A 17,682-nucleotide genomic window follows, 5' to 3' on the forward strand; every position below is an offset into this window, starting at 1 on the left:
AGAGAGCTGACTATGGAGGACATTGAGGCCATACTGTAGAGACCCATGAGAGTGCTCATGGGATGATCACCATTGTACACCACATTCGCCCTCATGTGATTGTATTGATTGTACCCTTCCCATATGTTTTGAGATGATGTATTGTGTGATGTTGATGCTGAAGATGTAGGTAGGCTTAGAGCGTCTCCAAAAAGCAGGTTTCAAAGCCTAATAAAGGTCCATGAAACAATATAGCAAGAAAGAGGGTGCATTTAACAAACTTTTTTGCAGATATACAAAAGTTTGCGTAGTTTGGGAGCATGAAGGCTTTTCTTTAGTAAATGTATAACGGGTATGTGACCTACCAGAGATAACAGCGGCAAGGGAGAAGGAAAAGACGGCCTTTTACAGAGATGGTCGGGTGGTGATTGTAGCATAATAACAAGAAATGGCCAATTTCAGGTCCCCGTTTCCCATTCCCATCCCAATTTCCTGTTCCGAAGTCCCGTTCCGTGTTTCAACGTGAGTATCCGAAACAGGGAATGGCATTTGATGCATGTTGTTGTTCCCCGTTCCCCGTTCCGATTTCCCTTCCGGGTAACTATGAATTGTAGAGCGGGACTCTACATGACGGTGTGAGACCTATGGGACCACACTGAAGATGGCTACTTGGAATCGTAATGGATCTATGAGGTTGGACGTTGGTGCCTTTGAGGACAGTTTCGGATACAGGGACATTGTTTTCTTCTCAAAGACTCATCAGGCCCATGGATAGCTTATGCCACATGTGATGGAATACAGATGGGAGACAACCCACACAAGACAGTCGTGAGATCTGAGCATGGGAGTAGAGGTTCAAGAGGAGTAGCACTGCTATTTAAGGAGGAGTTACAGCCACTGCTACATATTGTACGGAGAGATGATCATGCTAGATACATGTGGGTGAGGTTGACAGCTGACACAGGCCGAGTTCTATACATTGCCATATGTTACTCCCCCCCCCCCAGTACGTCAGAGGACAGTCACCTTTCTCTATACTAAATGATGATATATGGGAGTTTTCTAGGGATGGTGATATCATCCTCCTAGGGGACTTCAATGCCCAAACGGGCAACTCTCAGACAGTCTTCTACAACACTTCAGATGGATGCTTAGAGAGCTGGATGTGGGTGACTTGGGGCTTGACAAATGCTCACATGACAGAGAGCAGACACAGTATGGCAAATACCTCACGAAGATGACGACCACACATGGGTTAGCATACTTGGAGCAGCCGGTTTCACATGCTTTCCACACAAACACGGGGCCAGTACAATGGACTATGTTATGGCACAGTCGAGCTTGATAATTTGTATTCAAGATGTCATAGTGGGAGCGAGACCAGTGGGCGTAGCAGTGGATCATGCTCTTTTGACATTGTCCGTTTCATTTCAGTATAGTACAGCCCAGACATCATTAGGCAGGTCACATACCCGTATAGTATAGCCCAAACATCAAGAGCCAGGTCACATACCCGTTATACATTTACACCAGAGACTGACTCGGTTTATACAGAGGAGATCTATAGCCGTCTTTGCACAGCTGGTCTTGGCCTCTCAGTGTTCGCCAAAAAATAAAAAATTATCGTAGAATATTCTTTTTTGCTGGAATATCTTGGCCGGAAGACGGTCGAAAAGTTCACCACTTTACTGATTGAGACACTACACGGTGCAGCATCAGGGAGGTGACATTCTGGAAGCATGCCCCATAATACTTGGTATGATGAGGAGTTAATACTAGCACCAGTAGTGAAGCAAGGATGCCCAATCTCCCTAACCCTCTTCGGAATCTGAATTGATGAGATCTCAGATTACATATTACGAGCTAGTGATACAAATAGCAATAATGGCGCAGGAAAAAAAATGGGAGAAAGGGAAGTGAGTCATCCCATGAGCACTCCTAAGGGATACTGGTGAAGAAAGCCGTAAGCTGTCTTTGGCCTGGCCCTTTATGTGGCGATCATTTGCCCCTCAAGATTCTCCCTCAAGGTCAGCGTATCTCTAGTACAAAGAGCCCCAAACATCTCAGATCAATGTCGTTCATGACACAAGAGAGTGATCCAAATCCCTTTATAAATAGACAATGGACTCATCCCCGGATCTCATAATAAGTTGTGCAGCAGCATATGTAATGCTCCTTTGTCTTAGGCTCCTGCAGACAAATCTGACATATCTGCTCCTTTGTGTGTGTGTGTGTGTGTGTGTGTGGGTGTGGGGGGGGGGGGGGGGGGGGGGGGGGGGGGGGGGGGGGGGGGGGGGGGGGGGGGGGGGGGGGGGGGGGGCGATGAGTATCCAAGGAAAGCCAGAAATGAAAGTGCAGGCAATATACTGTGTAGTCATGTACAAGGCAATGAAACCATAAGACCTAATAAGTGTACAATTGACTAGATACTACAAATTCCCAACAATCTACTCACCCCCTACCCCCCTCCCATTTAAGAAAACACACACATACACACACAAAACAAAGTTTCTCTAGCTCAATGAATAACGCTCTGAAGTCAACTTTCGCAATAGAATAAATGTAAACAACCAAATTGCATCAATCTCTTTAATAATGTTAAAGGATATCAATAAATCCACTGCCATCCAACCCTTCCACTTTCTTTGCGCCGTAGAAACAAGGGAAAAAGGCCTTTATGTTGGATGGTACGTTCATGTCTGCCGAGAAATGCTCATAGAACCTTTTTTCCCTTTCACCTCTTTCCCCATCTTGCAATGGTTTATAAAACTTTCCAGCACCATCTATCAATGGGCCAACTTTTCCAACTGCAATGTATGGCATATTGGTGTTAGAAAAGCAAACAGGTAGACACCTTGAATAGACGCATTCTCCACAAAGACGGAAAAAGAACCAGGCGTACCTCCAGCTTGGTGGCCGGCAACTTGATGAGCTGCTGGTCTGAGCATTGTTCTGCATTGTGATGTTGGAAAAGTAAGTATAATCGTACAGGCACTCAGACTTGTTCACGTGTTAACTAACAGCAACTTCTATAATTTCTCTCATCATATAAATTTCCTCGTGAGCAAAAAAGCCCTGCTATATTTACAATAGCCAACTACATTCCTTTGTTCCTATTTTCAGTAAATTCATTTGGTAGTCTTGTAAAACATCTTTTGGACAGGATGGGTTATACAGAATTCTCTTACAAGGTTGGTCATAATTCAAGTATGATCGGCAGAAGAATATAGTACATGTATCTGACTAGACTTAGAGATCAACTTGTTTATACCAGTATATTGGCTAAATGGATCCCGACTACTTAGGTAGGAAATCTACATTCGGTGAAGCTAGCGAACCCCAGTCATCATCTTCGTCTTCAAACAGTTCAGAGAGCTTCTCTTCTTCTGACTCTAGTGAGGAGGAAGAGAAGCACAAGCAGAGAAAACCTCACAACAGAAAGAAAATCAGATCCCACAAGAAGTCTAGAGAGCACCGTAAACATTCTAGCAGTTCTGAGGAGGATAGCTCATCTTCTGACAGTTTGGACATTGACGAGCCAATGTACAGAAAGAAACGAAGACCCCTCGTATTCGGGCTCAATATGACCATCTTGAGAAAAAGGGCAAGAAGACCAAGGAGTTAAAGGATGGAAGACCAGTTTGACACGTTTTCCGGCTTTAAGCATACCCAAGGTATGAAGGGCGATGTCTTATCTGAAAGGTAATGACCAGACATGGTGGTCGACTTTACTATTGCACAAGGAAGCACCTAAAAATTTGCTTAAATTCAAGAGAATCTTCACTCTTCATGAAGGAGTATAAGGTAACGCCCAAACATGTTGGTCAATTTTACTATTGCACAAGGAAGAACCAAAAAATTTGCTTAAATTCAAGACAATCTTCACTCCATCATAGCTCACAGAAGAGTATGAGGAGGATGTCATTACAGCAAGGCATCATCTAAGGATGATAAAGAAAGACACTTTGGTTACCTATTGCCACAGGTTTTGAAATACCTTTTTACCAATCTCTTCTTTTCGGAAGATCGCCTTCAAGCAGCAGCTTGAGCGGTTTTGTTGCGGAGTACCAAAAGAGATTCAACAGTATTGCTTGAAGCAAAAGTCAGAATCCATTCAAAGGCTCACGGGACAAACAAAGAAGGTTTTGGTATGCATACTGGCTCTTTAACTTATCCAATAGACGAGCCAATACCCGCTTCATCAGGGAACAAATCGTCCAACTGCAACAACAAGAAGGGCAAGTCGCAAAAGAAGAAACCCACTAGCCCAAAATTATCAATAGAGCAGTGTGTCGAGTACTATAAAGAGGGCAAGTGTTACAATTGTGGGGATTCTTGCGAAGTGCCCAAACAAAGCACCAAACGACAAACCAAAAACTTCTAAATCAGCAAATGAGCGTGCAAAGAAAGGGAAGACAAAGGCAAGTATGGGTCCAGATTTTGTGGGGACGAGCATACCGCAAAAAGATGAGAGTACCAAGCTATGCAGAGTGTGGGGCACAATACAAGATCAAGAAGTCCTTATCTTCTTTGATGGAGAAACCAAGGCCAACTTCATCTCACCGGAATTGGCGGCTTGACTTGGAATAACGCCTGAAAAAATGGGACCATCAATGGAAGCAGTCTTAGCGGCACCAAGGTGTGATGTCACCATTACACCTGTCATAGGCAAACTTCGGTTGCATTGCGGGGCATGACAACATCTATATCATGCCTCTGGAGAGGTGTGACGTCCTCTTGGGGATCCCTTGGTACCACAAGAACTGCGCCAGGGTCGATTATTGGGCCAGAAAGGCCACATTCAAGAATGAGGGCCATTTCCAAATTGATGAAATCCAGTCTTTTTGTTTACTTGATCATTTGAACGAATTCGAGAGGACATTCTGAACTGTGTTGGAATTGTGCACAAGGAAAAGCAAGCACTTGAATGAAGATGGGTTCAAAGGAAACTTCGAGGAAAAACAGATCCTTTCTAAGGAAGTAGAATTGCTTTTCGGGAAAGTAGATGCTTTCCCGCGAGGAAGTCTATGTGTGCATTGCAACTGTGCATGTGATTGCATCCAGGGACGCCTAAGAAGTACTGTGAAAGCATTGTTTTTAACTTATAAGGTTTTCTTGAGTTTTTGGACAGATTCATACCATTTTTAAAGGTGACTGGCCGCCCCCTTAATAAGTGGGCAGCCTATGATTAAATAAAGCAGTATAAACCAGCCAGCCATTTTTCTCTCTCTTTTTCTAGCAGAACCCCAACAAAAAAACATAAAAAACGAAAAACGGCCGCGATCTCTACGCGAGCAGCCAATGCTCTCCTATCTTTGCCGTGGCCAGGGAGCTATAAAAGCATCACACCCCCTCTCCGAGAGGGAAGACCAGTTTTCGCAAGGAGGAGATGCTGCTGCAGATTTCAGCCGCAAAGAAGACGTTGCCGGTGATGCCCATGGCCGCCCCAAGTGTACCAAATGTCGCCAAGACCCAGTGCGCGAGTTCCCTCGCGAAGAAGTGCCTACAGAGCGTGTTTCCATCGCGACAAGTTGCTGTTTTTCTCTGTTTTCAGCCGATAAACGTCGTAGACGGGGCTGATTTACGAGAAGGAACCCGAGAACGCACCTCTTTTGTGTGTAGGATTGGAAGAGTGGATTTTCTCTGGAAAGTTGTTCTGCAAGAAGAGGACTCTGGAAACAGAGTCGGAAAAAAGTTGCAAGGATGCCATGCCTTTGAGTTTGGAAGTGAGATCCAGATGCGAGAACCTTGATTCTCGAGGATTTGGAATAAGGAACCGAAGTTCCTTTGAAGAGGGTTTTGCCCTAGGAATAGGAAGCCAAGGCTTCCACGAACCATCAAGTCTTATTCTAGAACGAACGTGGTAATACGTTAGGTTCAAGTGCTTGTATAGTTTCTCCTCAGTAATAAAGATACTATTAAGCGGGGGGGGGGGGGGACCAGCCCATCTTCTGGTCCCCAGTACTGTGTCGATCTTCTCACTCTCTCTCTCTCTCCCTTTATCTATTTCTCTCTATATACTCTAGCTTCAGTATTAAGTGATAAATTCTATTTATCCGAGTCTATTCTATATTGCTATGCGCTCGCATTTGTGACATGGCTCCTATACTTTGTACAGTCCTCTGTATGTAGCCATCACATGGCTCCTATACCGAGCCCTCTTGATCCCTGGCCAAGGCGGTGGAACAGCTAATGGAAGTGCATCCTCATCATGTGGTAGGGGGCGCAAGAGCTGCCTTGGAGCAAAGGATAAGTAGTTGTAAAAAAAGAACCAAAGTAGTCTGAAGAGCATTGCAGTGTGGAAACTACTACCGACTTCGACCATACTCACATGGCTCCTATACTCTGTGCACGGTCTATAGCAATGCATGATGGAATGCACGCTGTTGCACAAGTCTGGATAGCCTGCAAAAGTATTACTGAAACCTCTGTCCATGTCTCCATGCCAACAAAAGGTAGGGATGGGACTCTGCCTACTACCTAGAAAGAGCGTGCCTTTTGTGCACGCCACAAAATGTATACCCGGAGTAATAGCAGATCAGTGCTATCACCTCTGTACTCGGCTCAAGAGAATTGCCAAGTTGTCATAGCACTGGCTATGAAGGATCAAGGAACATGAGGGGTGGTGGGGCACCATAGTTACTTGGAACGGGAACGGGAGGGTCCTGAACGAGACGGAGGAGGAGGAGGGGGACGGAATGGGAACGGGGCCGGAACGATCGACTAAAGTAGCTTCCACTCAGCTTAGTCCCGAATCAACTTCTAAACAACCACAAAATTGCCCCCAAACCTGCCCTCAAACTGCCCCAAATATGTCCCCCAAATAACCCCAAATCTACCCCCAAATGCCTAGTTTTGCCTGTTCTACCCTGTTCTTCCCCATTCCGGAACATCATTCCGGTTACAACCCATTCCGGAACGGTGTTCCCTTCCTCACTCAATGTCAGAAATGGGACTCGTCCGGAACGCCGTTTCAGAACGTTTGGCCTGCATTCGACCCGTTCCCTGTTACACTATGGGGCACAAAGAATAGTGTTAAGACTTACACCATTCTACTGCTTCACACGGGTCTAGGGGCACTTCCTTGTACGGCTAGCGTCTTTGGGCTGGCCATCCATAGCATAGGCTGTACCTTGTCCGACTACCCAAGTTTGGGGCCCACCTTGGGCACTCATATATATCGGGCCAAGGGGGTACACATTTCATTATTATCTGATTGTATTGAGGGCCTTCTGATCTGGTAATCAGTGGGGGACTGATCGCCCCCTGTTCCACACACCAACGTCTCTCTCTCTCTCTCTCTCTCTCTCTCTCTCTCTCTCTCTCTCTCTCTCTCTCTCTCTCTCTCTCTCTCTCTCTCTCTCTCTCTCTCTCTCTCTCTCTCTCTCTCTTCCGCACAAGCGCACTCACATGGTATCTAACAGCTTCAAGCTCTCCATGGGACCAACGCTTCACCATAAGCATGAGGTTTTCCTCCCAAGGGATCAGATCAGCCACCGATCCAGCTTCTGAGGCCTAGGCTAGCCTTTCTGCAACTTTCCGTCGCGGGAAACTTCTTTAGAGGACCTAGCGTTTTTCAGCCTTCTATCGTTTTTGGATCTGGCTTTCATTTTGTTGCTTCAAGACGTGATCAGCATCTCCCCTTGCAAGCGCCCCCCTCCTCGTAGCAAAAACATCCTAGGGACGGGCCACTGGCTTAGGAAGGATAACTCAATGAAGTTCATGTCACACTTGCACCAATGCGCTTTTTTAAGCTCACCATGGATTCCTCAGCAAATGCACGTTGATCAGCAGACGCAGTAAAGCCTCGATTGGTCTCCTGGGCTAACCAGTGCATACAAAAAAAGAGAGACAAGACTAATGACGAGACAGAATTCAACAGTAACAGCATACATAAAACTGGCACAACTGCAATACACGGTATCTTTTACATCGGCTTGATCATCTACAGGTGTACAATCCTTGGAGATCCATTCATTCCATCCATCATTCGGCGGTTGCGCACTCCAGAGGAGATGGTGACTTGTGGTTTGCTATGGACACACCTATGCACTCATCAAAGGAGTTCACACGAGATATGGCCATGCTCATGGCATATGGGATCACGACATTCCCAGAGAAGACACCAACATCTTGGGGGGATAGACACTTACCACTTGACCTCGACACGTCAAATCACTTGCTTACACAGGAGCATCTACATGGACTTAGGGAGATGATCTTGGCATCAAGTGCTGAGAGGGGGTGTTAGACTTACACCACTTTGTTGCTTCACACAGGTCTAGGGCACTTCCTTGTACGGCTAGTGTCTCTGGGCTGGCCACCCATAGCATAGGTTGTACCTTGTTCGGCGGCCAGAGTTTGGGGCCGGCCGCCCACCTGAGTTGGGAGCCCACCTTGGGCACTCATATATATATGGGGCCAGGGGGATACACATTTCATTATCATCTGATTGTATTGAAGGTCTTCTGTTCTAGCAGTCAGTGGGGGGCTGATCTCTCTCTCTCTCTCTCTCTCTCTCTCTCTCTCTCTCTCTCTCTCTCTCTCTCTCTCTCTCACAAATAGGTGGAGAGAATGGAGCGTGTATGGGGTTGGGTGGATTGTGGTGGGTGGTAGAGGGTGGTGGTGCTACAATGTCAATGGGGAGGCGGAAGGGGATCTGTGCAGATACCTCCAAGTAGCAGGTATGTTCGATAAGGGCTGATTCAGCGGAGTAGCTAAAACCTGTGAAACTACAACCGGCATTGGCTATCGAGGAGGTGGGTGTGGTTCCTCAAGCAGAGTTACCGAGGAACGTGGTATGGAGGGCCTTGGAACGCCGGAACGGCGTTGCGGCCGGCTGAAAATTCTCGTTCCGGATGAACGTCTGTGACAACGGTCGGCGGGCCGGAACGGTTCCAACAAGCAGAACGGGCAGCTCTCAAACGGCTCTGTGAGGCGGCCAACGGCCAAAACAGCCAACATGTTCTTTATATATTGCCCCCATTCCTTCACAAATGCATCAAGGTCAAGGCCCTCTCTCCCTTGCTCTCAACTCTCAAGCCATAGTCAGCGGTTGGGCCTCAAGACTCAAGGTCTCAACCTATCTCTCTTGGGCTAACCCTCAAGGCTCAAGCTCTCTCTCTCTCGGTCTCAACTTTCAAGAGGTGAAGCCTCTCTCTCAAGCTCTATATCTCAAGCTCTCACAGAATCAAGCCTCTCTTTCTCAAGCCCTCTCTCAAGCTCTCTCTCTCTCTCTCACAAACTCTCAAAGATCAAGCTCTCTCTCTTTCATGGATAATCCATGGCCTCTTCTTCTCGTACAACCCCCTCTGTTCATGCGGGCAACACTCAAAAGGCGAAGGAATGGTCGTGGTGGGATGAAGTGAACTCGGAGGGCACCTTGTTGGCGGCGAGAGGTTCTCGTGCATGAGCATGCAAGCTATGCTCTTACACGCGGAAAGGGGGTCATGACAAAGTGAGGGCACACTTTCTTCGAGTGTTGGGACATGAGGTGAAATTTTGCACCGACGTAACCATCGAGAAGAGAAAGGAGCTCAAAGAAAAGGATCGGCAATTCAATCATAAAGCCAAGCCAGCACGCAAAGGTATCGCCCCAAAGACCCTCATTTTCCCTTCTTCCTCTCTACCCGGTTTAGGTGCCGGTGGATCTTCATCGGGTCCGATTCGTCGCCAAAGGACCATTGCCACCTCTTGGGACCCAAAGAAGAAGGAAGAGGTGGATGCGGCCATGGCCCGATTCTTCTATCACGACCATATCCCATTTGTCGTGACCAAGTATGTTTTATGATTTATCAATCTTCTCTCTCATTTCTTCCATTATCGTCGTTTCCGCCTTTTTGATACTAACCTCTTCTATGTTTGATCGAAATAGGTCGGAGTATTGGAAAGTCATGGTGCAACGGATAGGAGAGTATGGCACCGACTATGTGCCGCCATCTTCAGAGGCTCTCCGAACCACTTTGCTCGATTGAGAGAAGGCTATCGTGGAGCAAGTAACACTCAACGTCTTTGGGCCAAACATATCGTTTCCCTCATTGCCGACGGGTGGAGCGAGCCACCGAGAGTGGCAAGTCCACCAATGTCCTCTCTGCAGAGTGGATAGCGGCCATAGAAACGATCGGTGAGCAACACGTGGTGGCCTTTATCATAGATGGGGAGGCATCAAACAGGGCAGCAGCAGCTATTATAGAGGGCCACTATCCACATGTGACAGTGTGCTTTTGCATGGCACACTGCTTGAACAACCTTCAAAAAGACATAGGCAAGCTAGACTGGATCGCTCCAGTCATTTTGTTGATACAGTGAAGATTGTTACTTTCATCAACAATCACAACTTGGTTCGGAGTGAGCACCTCAAGAGGTCAGGCGGCAAAGTGCTTCTAAAGTATTCAGACACCCGCTTCGCATTCAACTTTCTTCTTGTGTGCAGGCTGTCTGAATGTGAAAATGCGGTCCGACAGGTCTTCATCAGTGATGAGTTCACCACCTCCTCCTATGCAAAGACAGTTGCGGGGATTTTGTTCAAGGATAAGGCAGAGGATCTTGAGTTCTGGAGTTCTGGAAGGAGCTCAAGAGTCTAGACGCATAGGTAAAACCCGTGGTTCATTTGCTTTGAGTTCTGGATGGCATGGATCCTTGCATTGGCAAGATTTCTGAGGCAATGGACCGCATGATCGAGCAACTTGCACAGCTCGAGGAGATCCATGCGCTTTGCAACTCGAGGTGGAATTCATATGCCTCGCCTTTACACGGGGCAGCGTACATTGTGGATCCAGAGTTCCAAGGTGCAGGGCAAGAGACAGATAGAGAAGTAATGAACCAATTTACTGAGATCTTAAACAAGATGGTTCTAAACAGAGATGGGCGACGCATTGTCAGAGATCAGTTGAGACACTACAGAGAGATGAGGTGGTCATTTGGCAGTCCAGATGCTCGGATTGATCGCAGGAAGATAGGTTCAGTGCTATGGTGGGAGAACTATGGCTATGATGGCACTGAGCTTCAGAGATTGGCGATCCGTATTTTCAGCCAGTTAGTTAGTGCCTCATGCTTGGAGCAATTGTGGAGTACCTTTAGCCACATTGCTTCCAAGAAGAGCAATCAGTTTGGAGTGGAGAAGGCTAATGATTTTGTCTTTATCAGCGCAAATTTGAAAAATACAGACAAACAGACAAATCCTTTTACACAGTGGGAGATGGAGCAAGAGGCTCCTCAGACAGGTGGAGATGCATATCCACCAACACCCGGTACTTCATCCGTGGCTGAGATCGAGCCAGGCCTAGAGCTCGATGATGAGTGGGAGGATGTGCATGATTTACAGCCGGCTACTACGAATTGGAAGGCCTCTCAGGCTAGTGGCTCTTGAGTCTTGAGTCTTGAGGCTCGAGAGTTGCGACTTTAGGACTTCCATTATCCTTACCTTTTTGTATGGCTGCTTGAGCCTCACCCTCCTTGACATTTGCAGCTACTAGCATCTTTATGGTATTTGTCACCTTCAGTCTTTTGGTATTGTGGTCACTGGTTTGGCCCCCTTGTAGTCTCGACTCTCATTATGGTATATGTCACCTTTGGTTTTTTTGTAGCGCCCTGGCGGGCCTTGTTAGCCAGAATTAAGCGAAAAGTGTTATCTCTGACTTCTACTCTTGCAATTATTTAAGAGCTCTAATCTATAATTACATATGTTATTGAAAATTGTGTATCACTGTATGGGCATTGTGTTTGTTCAATGTTGTGTATGTGCATTGTGTTTATTCAATGTTGTGTATGTACTATGTACTCTGGGCGCCGCACATCCCAATCAAGTCATAATAAGGTTAAATGGTCTTCGAATCGTGTTTTTTGTGGGTATTAGAGTCAAAGGACTCTAGTACTACTTGTATTCAAACACATAACGCTAAAAATAACATTCTTTGGGTGTTTTTTTAGCCTCCCGTTCCGGTTTTGGACCCCTTCCCGTTCCCCCGTTCTGCAGGGAGACCCGTCGCCGTTCCCGTTCTGCGTTCCGGGTAACTCTAGCCTCAAGAGATTGTGGCCTCCGAAAGGTGTGATGGCGAGAGGCATGTTGTCAACCCTCCGCTTGCACCCTGAGGTAGGGGATGCTATGGCTCAAGGCGACGAGGAAGGTGGGTAGGACAGTCTCTCACCAAGTGAACAAATTGTTGGCACCTGAGGCATTGATTTGGGCGACCAGTAACCACGAACCTTTGTAGACAGACTCGGAGTTATATTGAATCCGGGAAATGAGTGTCTCCAAGTGCATATACTTGTATCCGTGGTGTGTCAATCTTCACAGCCAATAAAAGGTACAACTAGGTCCCACCTAGCGGCTATGCGAGTGAGACAATAGGAAAGATGTACTCGAAATGATGGAAAGGAAAGAGTGACCGGAAACGAGGGCTCTGCTTCCAGCGATCAAACTCTTTATAATCAAAGTATGGTGTCTAGCACTCAAAAACCAACAGTCGGCGGGTCCCAGGTCGTCTAAAAGCTAAACCTGTTAGATACGACGACCTAGCATGATGAGCTCCAAGATGTTGCCCTCGGAGCCACAGAGTGTAGACTGAAGCCACTCTCGAACTGTGCCACGTAAGGGGAAGAGACCCACCATGCGCCCAACCAGTGTCCAACCTAGATAACGTCTGGCCGCCTCAATATTGGCTAGGTCCTCCCTAGTCAGGTCATATGTCTAGGTGAAGGGTCCATGGGCAGTCATCATAACTCGGTGCAGGTGTGGTGATTGACATGGAGCAAAAACTAACCAAAGGGTGGAAGTCAAAGATGTCGAAGCTCTCTCTCTCTCTCTCTCTCTCTCTCTCTCTCTGTGTGTGTGTGTGATCTATCCGAATGCCACTTGCCCTCCCCCCTCCCCTCCCCCCCCCCCCCCCCCCCCCCCAAAATAGAAGAATAATCACCCTCTTCATTACACAGCAAAACAGACATGAAACAGAAGAATAGCTCAGTAGACACTGACTCTATGCTTATATGCATTTAACCACTTCAATCCATGCACCGATACAAATAAAAAAGTCACTAAACAATCATAATCACATTTACATCACTATCCTCGTCGACATCTTGGACATGAACTGTGATCATTATGGATTATTTAGCCATCACATCTAGACCGCAGTTATCTCTCATGGATGTCTTGATGCATTAAATCTCGTCACTCCAGATTCACATCAACAAGACAAAATGTTGCACTTGTTTCATATTTAACACATACTCAGACAAAGACAAGTGAAAGTGTATATGTTACATTCAACTCTTAAGGAATTCCAAACCACAAGCCCAAAACTTATGGCAACTTTTTAAGTACATATCATAAAGTCACAAGGCAAATTACTATCATCATGTCAAGACCCCCAAAATCTCCTAGAGAAGTTGGTTGACTATGTTCTCCTATGGGCAAAAGAGTGGAGTGGCTCCCCTCTCGCGCAGCACACACCACACTAAATTCAACCTATTAATTCGACATACACTTCTAGAATAGTCGAAGCTAAATCAAAAGCCTCAAGGTAAAAGCTCTAGTAATAGAACAGACCGAGCGGACATGCAATCTAACCTAATATGGCTGAAATAATACGTTCCTTTTTCTGCAGCATGCATGCATTCTAGCACTAAATCTGACAGACAGGACAACATCCCATCGACTACACGTTTACTAAGGATGAAGAACACTCCACTCCCAATGGAGAAATGGAACAGCATCAGTAACAATCTTCACTGCATCAGCAATGACTGGAGCGATCCAGTCTAGCTTGCCAATGTCTTTCAGAAGGTTGTTCAAGCAGTGTGCCATGCAAAAGCACACTGTCACATGTGGATAGTGGCCCTCTATAATAGCTGTTGCTGCCCTGTTTTATGCCTCCCCATCTGTGATAAAGGCCACCACATGTTCCTCACCAATCGTTTCTATCACCGCTATCCACTCTACAGAGAGGACATTGGTGGACTTGCCACTCTTGGTGGCATCATGAGGGTGCACAAAGTCCATCTCTCCACTCGAGCATGCAACGAGACCATGGATAGATCTCTTTCTTGTATCGCTCCACCCGTCGGCAATGAGGGAAACGACATGTTTGGCCCAAAGACGTTGAGTGTTGCTTGTTCCACGATAGCCTTCTCTCAATCGAGCAAAGTGGTTCGGAGAGCCTCTGAAGATGGCGGCACATAGTCGGTGTCATACTCTCCTATCCGTTGCACCATGACTTTCCAATACTCCGACCTATTTCGATCAAACATAGAAGAGGTTAGTATCAAAAAGGCGAAAACGACGATAATGGAAGAAACGAGAGAGAAGATTGATAAATCATAAAACATACTCGGTCACGACAAATGGGATATGGTCGTGATAAAAGAATCGGGGGCCATGGCCACATCCACCTCTTCCTTCTTCTTTGGGTCCTTAGAGGTGGCAATGGTCCTTTGGCGACAAATCGGACCCGATGAAGATCCACTGGCACCTAAACCGGGTAGAGAGGAAGAAGGGAAAATGAGGGTCTTTGGGTCCATACCTTTGCGTGCGGGCTTGGCTTTATGGTTGAATTGCCGATCCTTTTCTTTGAGCTCCTTTCTCTTCTCGATAGTTACGTCGGTGCAAAATTTCACCTCATGTCCCAACACTCGAAGAAAGTGTGCCCTCACTTTGTCATGCCCCCCTTTCCGCGTGTAAGAGCATAGCTTGCATGCCCATGCACGAGAACCTCCCGCCGCCGACAAGGTGCCCTCCGAGTTCACTTCATCCCACCACGACCATTCCTTCGCCTTTTGAGTGTTGCCCGCATCAACGGAGGGGGTTGTACGAGAAGAAGAGGCCATGGATTATCCATGAAAGAGAGAGAGCTTGATCTTTGAGGTTTGAGAGAGAGAGAGAGAGAGAGAGAGAGAGAGAGAGAGAGAGAGAGAGAGAGAGGGCTTGAGAGAGAGAGGCTTGACTCTGTGAGAGCTTGAGATACAGAGCTTGAGAGAGAGGCTTCACCTCTTGAAAGTTGAGACCGAGAGAGACAGAGCTTGAGCCTTGAGGGTTAGCCCAAGAGAGATAGGTTGAGACCTTGAGTCTTGATTCCCGACCGCCGACTATGGCTTGAGAGTTGAGAGCAAGGGAGAGAGGGCCTTGACCTTGATGCATTTGTGAAGGAATGGGGGCAATATATAAAGAACATGCTGGCTGTTTTGGCCGTTGGCCGCCTCACAGAGCCGTTTGAGAGCTGCCCGTTCTGCCTGTTGGAACCGTTCCGCCCGCCGACCGTTGTCACAGACGTTCATCCGGAACGAGAATTTTCAGCCGGCCGCAACGCCGTTCCGGCGTTCCAAGGCCCTCCAAGCCACGTTCCTCGGTAACTCTGCTTGAGGAACCACACCCACCTCCTCGATAGCCAGTGCCGGTTGCAGTTTCACAGGTTTCAGCTACTCCGCTGAATCAGCCCTTATCGAACATACCTGCTACTTGGAGGTATCTGCACAGATCCCCTTCCGCCTCCCCATTGACATTGTAGCACCACCACCCTCTACCACCCACCACAATCCACCCAACCCCACACACGTCGCTCCATTCTCTCCACCTATTTGTGAGAGTGCGTGTGCGGAAAAAAGAGAGAGAGAGAGAGAGAGAGAGAGAGAGAGAGAGAGAGAGAGTGATCAGCCCCCCACTGACTGCCAGAACAGAAGACCTTCAATACAATCAGATGATAATGAAATGTGTACAATGTATCCCCCTGGCCCCATATATATATGAGTGCCCAAGGTGGGCGCCCAACTCAAGTGGGCGGCCGGCCCCAAACTCTGGCCGCCGAACAAGGTACAACCTATGCTATGGGTGGCCAGCCCAGAGACACTAGCCGTACAAGGAAGTGCCCTAGACCTGTGTGAAGCAACAGAGTGGTGTAAGTCTAACACCCCCTCTCAGCACTTGATGCCAAGATCATCTCCCTAAGTCCATGTAGATGCTCCTGTGTAAGCATGTGATTTGACGTGTCGAGGTCAAGTGGTAAGTGTCTATCCCCCCAAGATGTTGGTGTCTTCTCTGGGAATGTCGTGATCTCATATGCCATGAGCATGGCCATATCTCGTGTGAACTCCTTTGATGAGTGCATAGGTGTGTCCATAGCAAACCACAAGTCACCATCTCCTCTGGAGTGCGCAACCGCCGAATGATGGATGGAATGAATGGATCTCCAAGGATTGTACACCTGTAGATGATCAAGCCGATGTAAAAGATACCGTGTATTGTAGTTGTGCCAGTTTTATGTATGCTGTTACTGTTGAATTCTGTCTCCTCATTAGTCTTGTCTCTCTTTTATTGTATGCACTGGTTAGTCCAGGAGACCAATCGAGGCTTTACTGCGTCTGCTGATCAACGTGCATTTGCTGAGGAATCCATGGTGAGCTTAAAAAAGCGCATTGGTGCAAGTGTGACATGAACTTCATTGAGTTATCCTTCCTAAGCCAGTGGCCCGTCCCTAGGATGTTTTTGCTACGAGGAGGGGGGCGCTTGGAAGGGGAGATGCTGATCACGTCTTGAAGCAACAAAATGAAAGCCAGATCCAAAAACGATAGAAGGCTGAAAAACGCTAGGTCCTCTAAAGAAGTTTCCGGCAACGGAAAGTTGCAGATAGGCTAGCCTAGGCCTCAGAAGCTGGATCGGTGGCTGATCTGATCCCTTGGGAGGAAAACCTCATGCTTATGGTGAAGCGTTGGTCCCATGGAGAGCTTAAAGCTGTTGATACCATGTGAGTGCGCTTGTGCGAAAAAGAGAGAGAGAGAGAGAGAGAGAGAGAGAGAGAGAGAGAGAGAGAGAGAGAGAGAGAAAGAGAGAGAGAGAGAGAGAGAGAGAGAGAGAGAGAGAGAGAGAGAGAGAGAGAAACGTTGGTGTGTGGAACAGGGGGCGATCAGTCCCCCACTGACTACCAGAACAGAAGGCCCTCAATACAATCAGATGATAATGAAATTTGTACCCCCCTGGCCCCATATATATGAGTGCCCAAGGTGGGCCCCAAACTTGGGTAGTCGGACAAGGTACAACCTATGCTATGGGTGGCCAGCCCAAAGACGCTAGCCGTACAAGGAAGTGCCCCTAGACCTGTGTGAAGCATTAGGTGGTGTAAGTCTTAACACTATTCTTTGTGCCCCATAGTGTAACAGGGAACGGGTGGAATGCAGGCCAAGCGTTCTGAAACAGCGTTCCGGACGAGTCTCATTTCTGACATGGAGTGAGGAAGGGAACACCGTTCCGGAATGGGTTGTAACCGGAACGATGTTCCGGAATGGGGAAGAACAGGGTAGAACAGGCAAAACTAGGCATTTGGGGGTAGATTTGGGGTTGTTTGGGGGACATATTTGGGGAAGTTTGAGGGCAGGTTTGGGGTTGTTTAGAAGTTGATTTGGGACTAAGCTGAGTGGAAGCCTTACTTTAGTCGATCATTCCGGCCCCGTTCCCATTCCGCCCCCCTCCTCCTCCTCTGTCTCGTTCAGGACCCTCCCATTCCCGTTCCAAGTAACTATGGTGCCCCACCACCCCTCATGTTCCTTGATCCTTCATAGCCAGTGCTATGACAACTTGGCAATTCTCTTGAGCTGAGTACAGAGGTGATAGCACTGATCTGCTATTACTCCGGGTATACATATTGTGGCATGCACAAAAGGCACGCTCTCTTCTAGGTTGTAGGCAGAGTCCCATCCCTACCTTTTGTTGGCATGGAG

At 47.4% G+C, this 17,682-nt stretch overlaps 1 protein-coding gene across 2 annotated transcripts in view; it reads right to left on the reverse strand.

Moving 5' to 3' along the window:
- Positions 1 to 17,682, reverse strand: part of LOC147425927 (inositol polyphosphate multikinase beta-like) — a 70,353-nt gene that overhangs the window by 37,763 nt on the left and 14,908 nt on the right. For both annotated transcript variants that reach the window (XM_086499334.1, XM_086499333.1), the window contains exons 2-3: positions 2,882 to 2,931; positions 2,587 to 2,786 (exon numbers count right to left, since the gene is read on the reverse strand). In XM_086499334.1, the coding sequence (XP_086355460.1) occupies positions 2,587 to 2,786; positions 2,882 to 2,927 (246 nt within the window). In that variant the 5' untranslated portion in view covers positions 2,928 to 2,931. The remainder of the gene's footprint in view (positions 1 to 2,586; positions 2,787 to 2,881; positions 2,932 to 17,682) is intronic.

The sequence above is a fragment of the Adiantum capillus-veneris genome, chromosome 24, assembly GCF_014529385.1.
Source record: "Adiantum capillus-veneris isolate H3 chromosome 24, ASM1452938v2, whole genome shotgun sequence".
NCBI lineage: Eukaryota > Viridiplantae > Streptophyta > Polypodiopsida > Polypodiales > Pteridaceae > Adiantum > Adiantum capillus-veneris.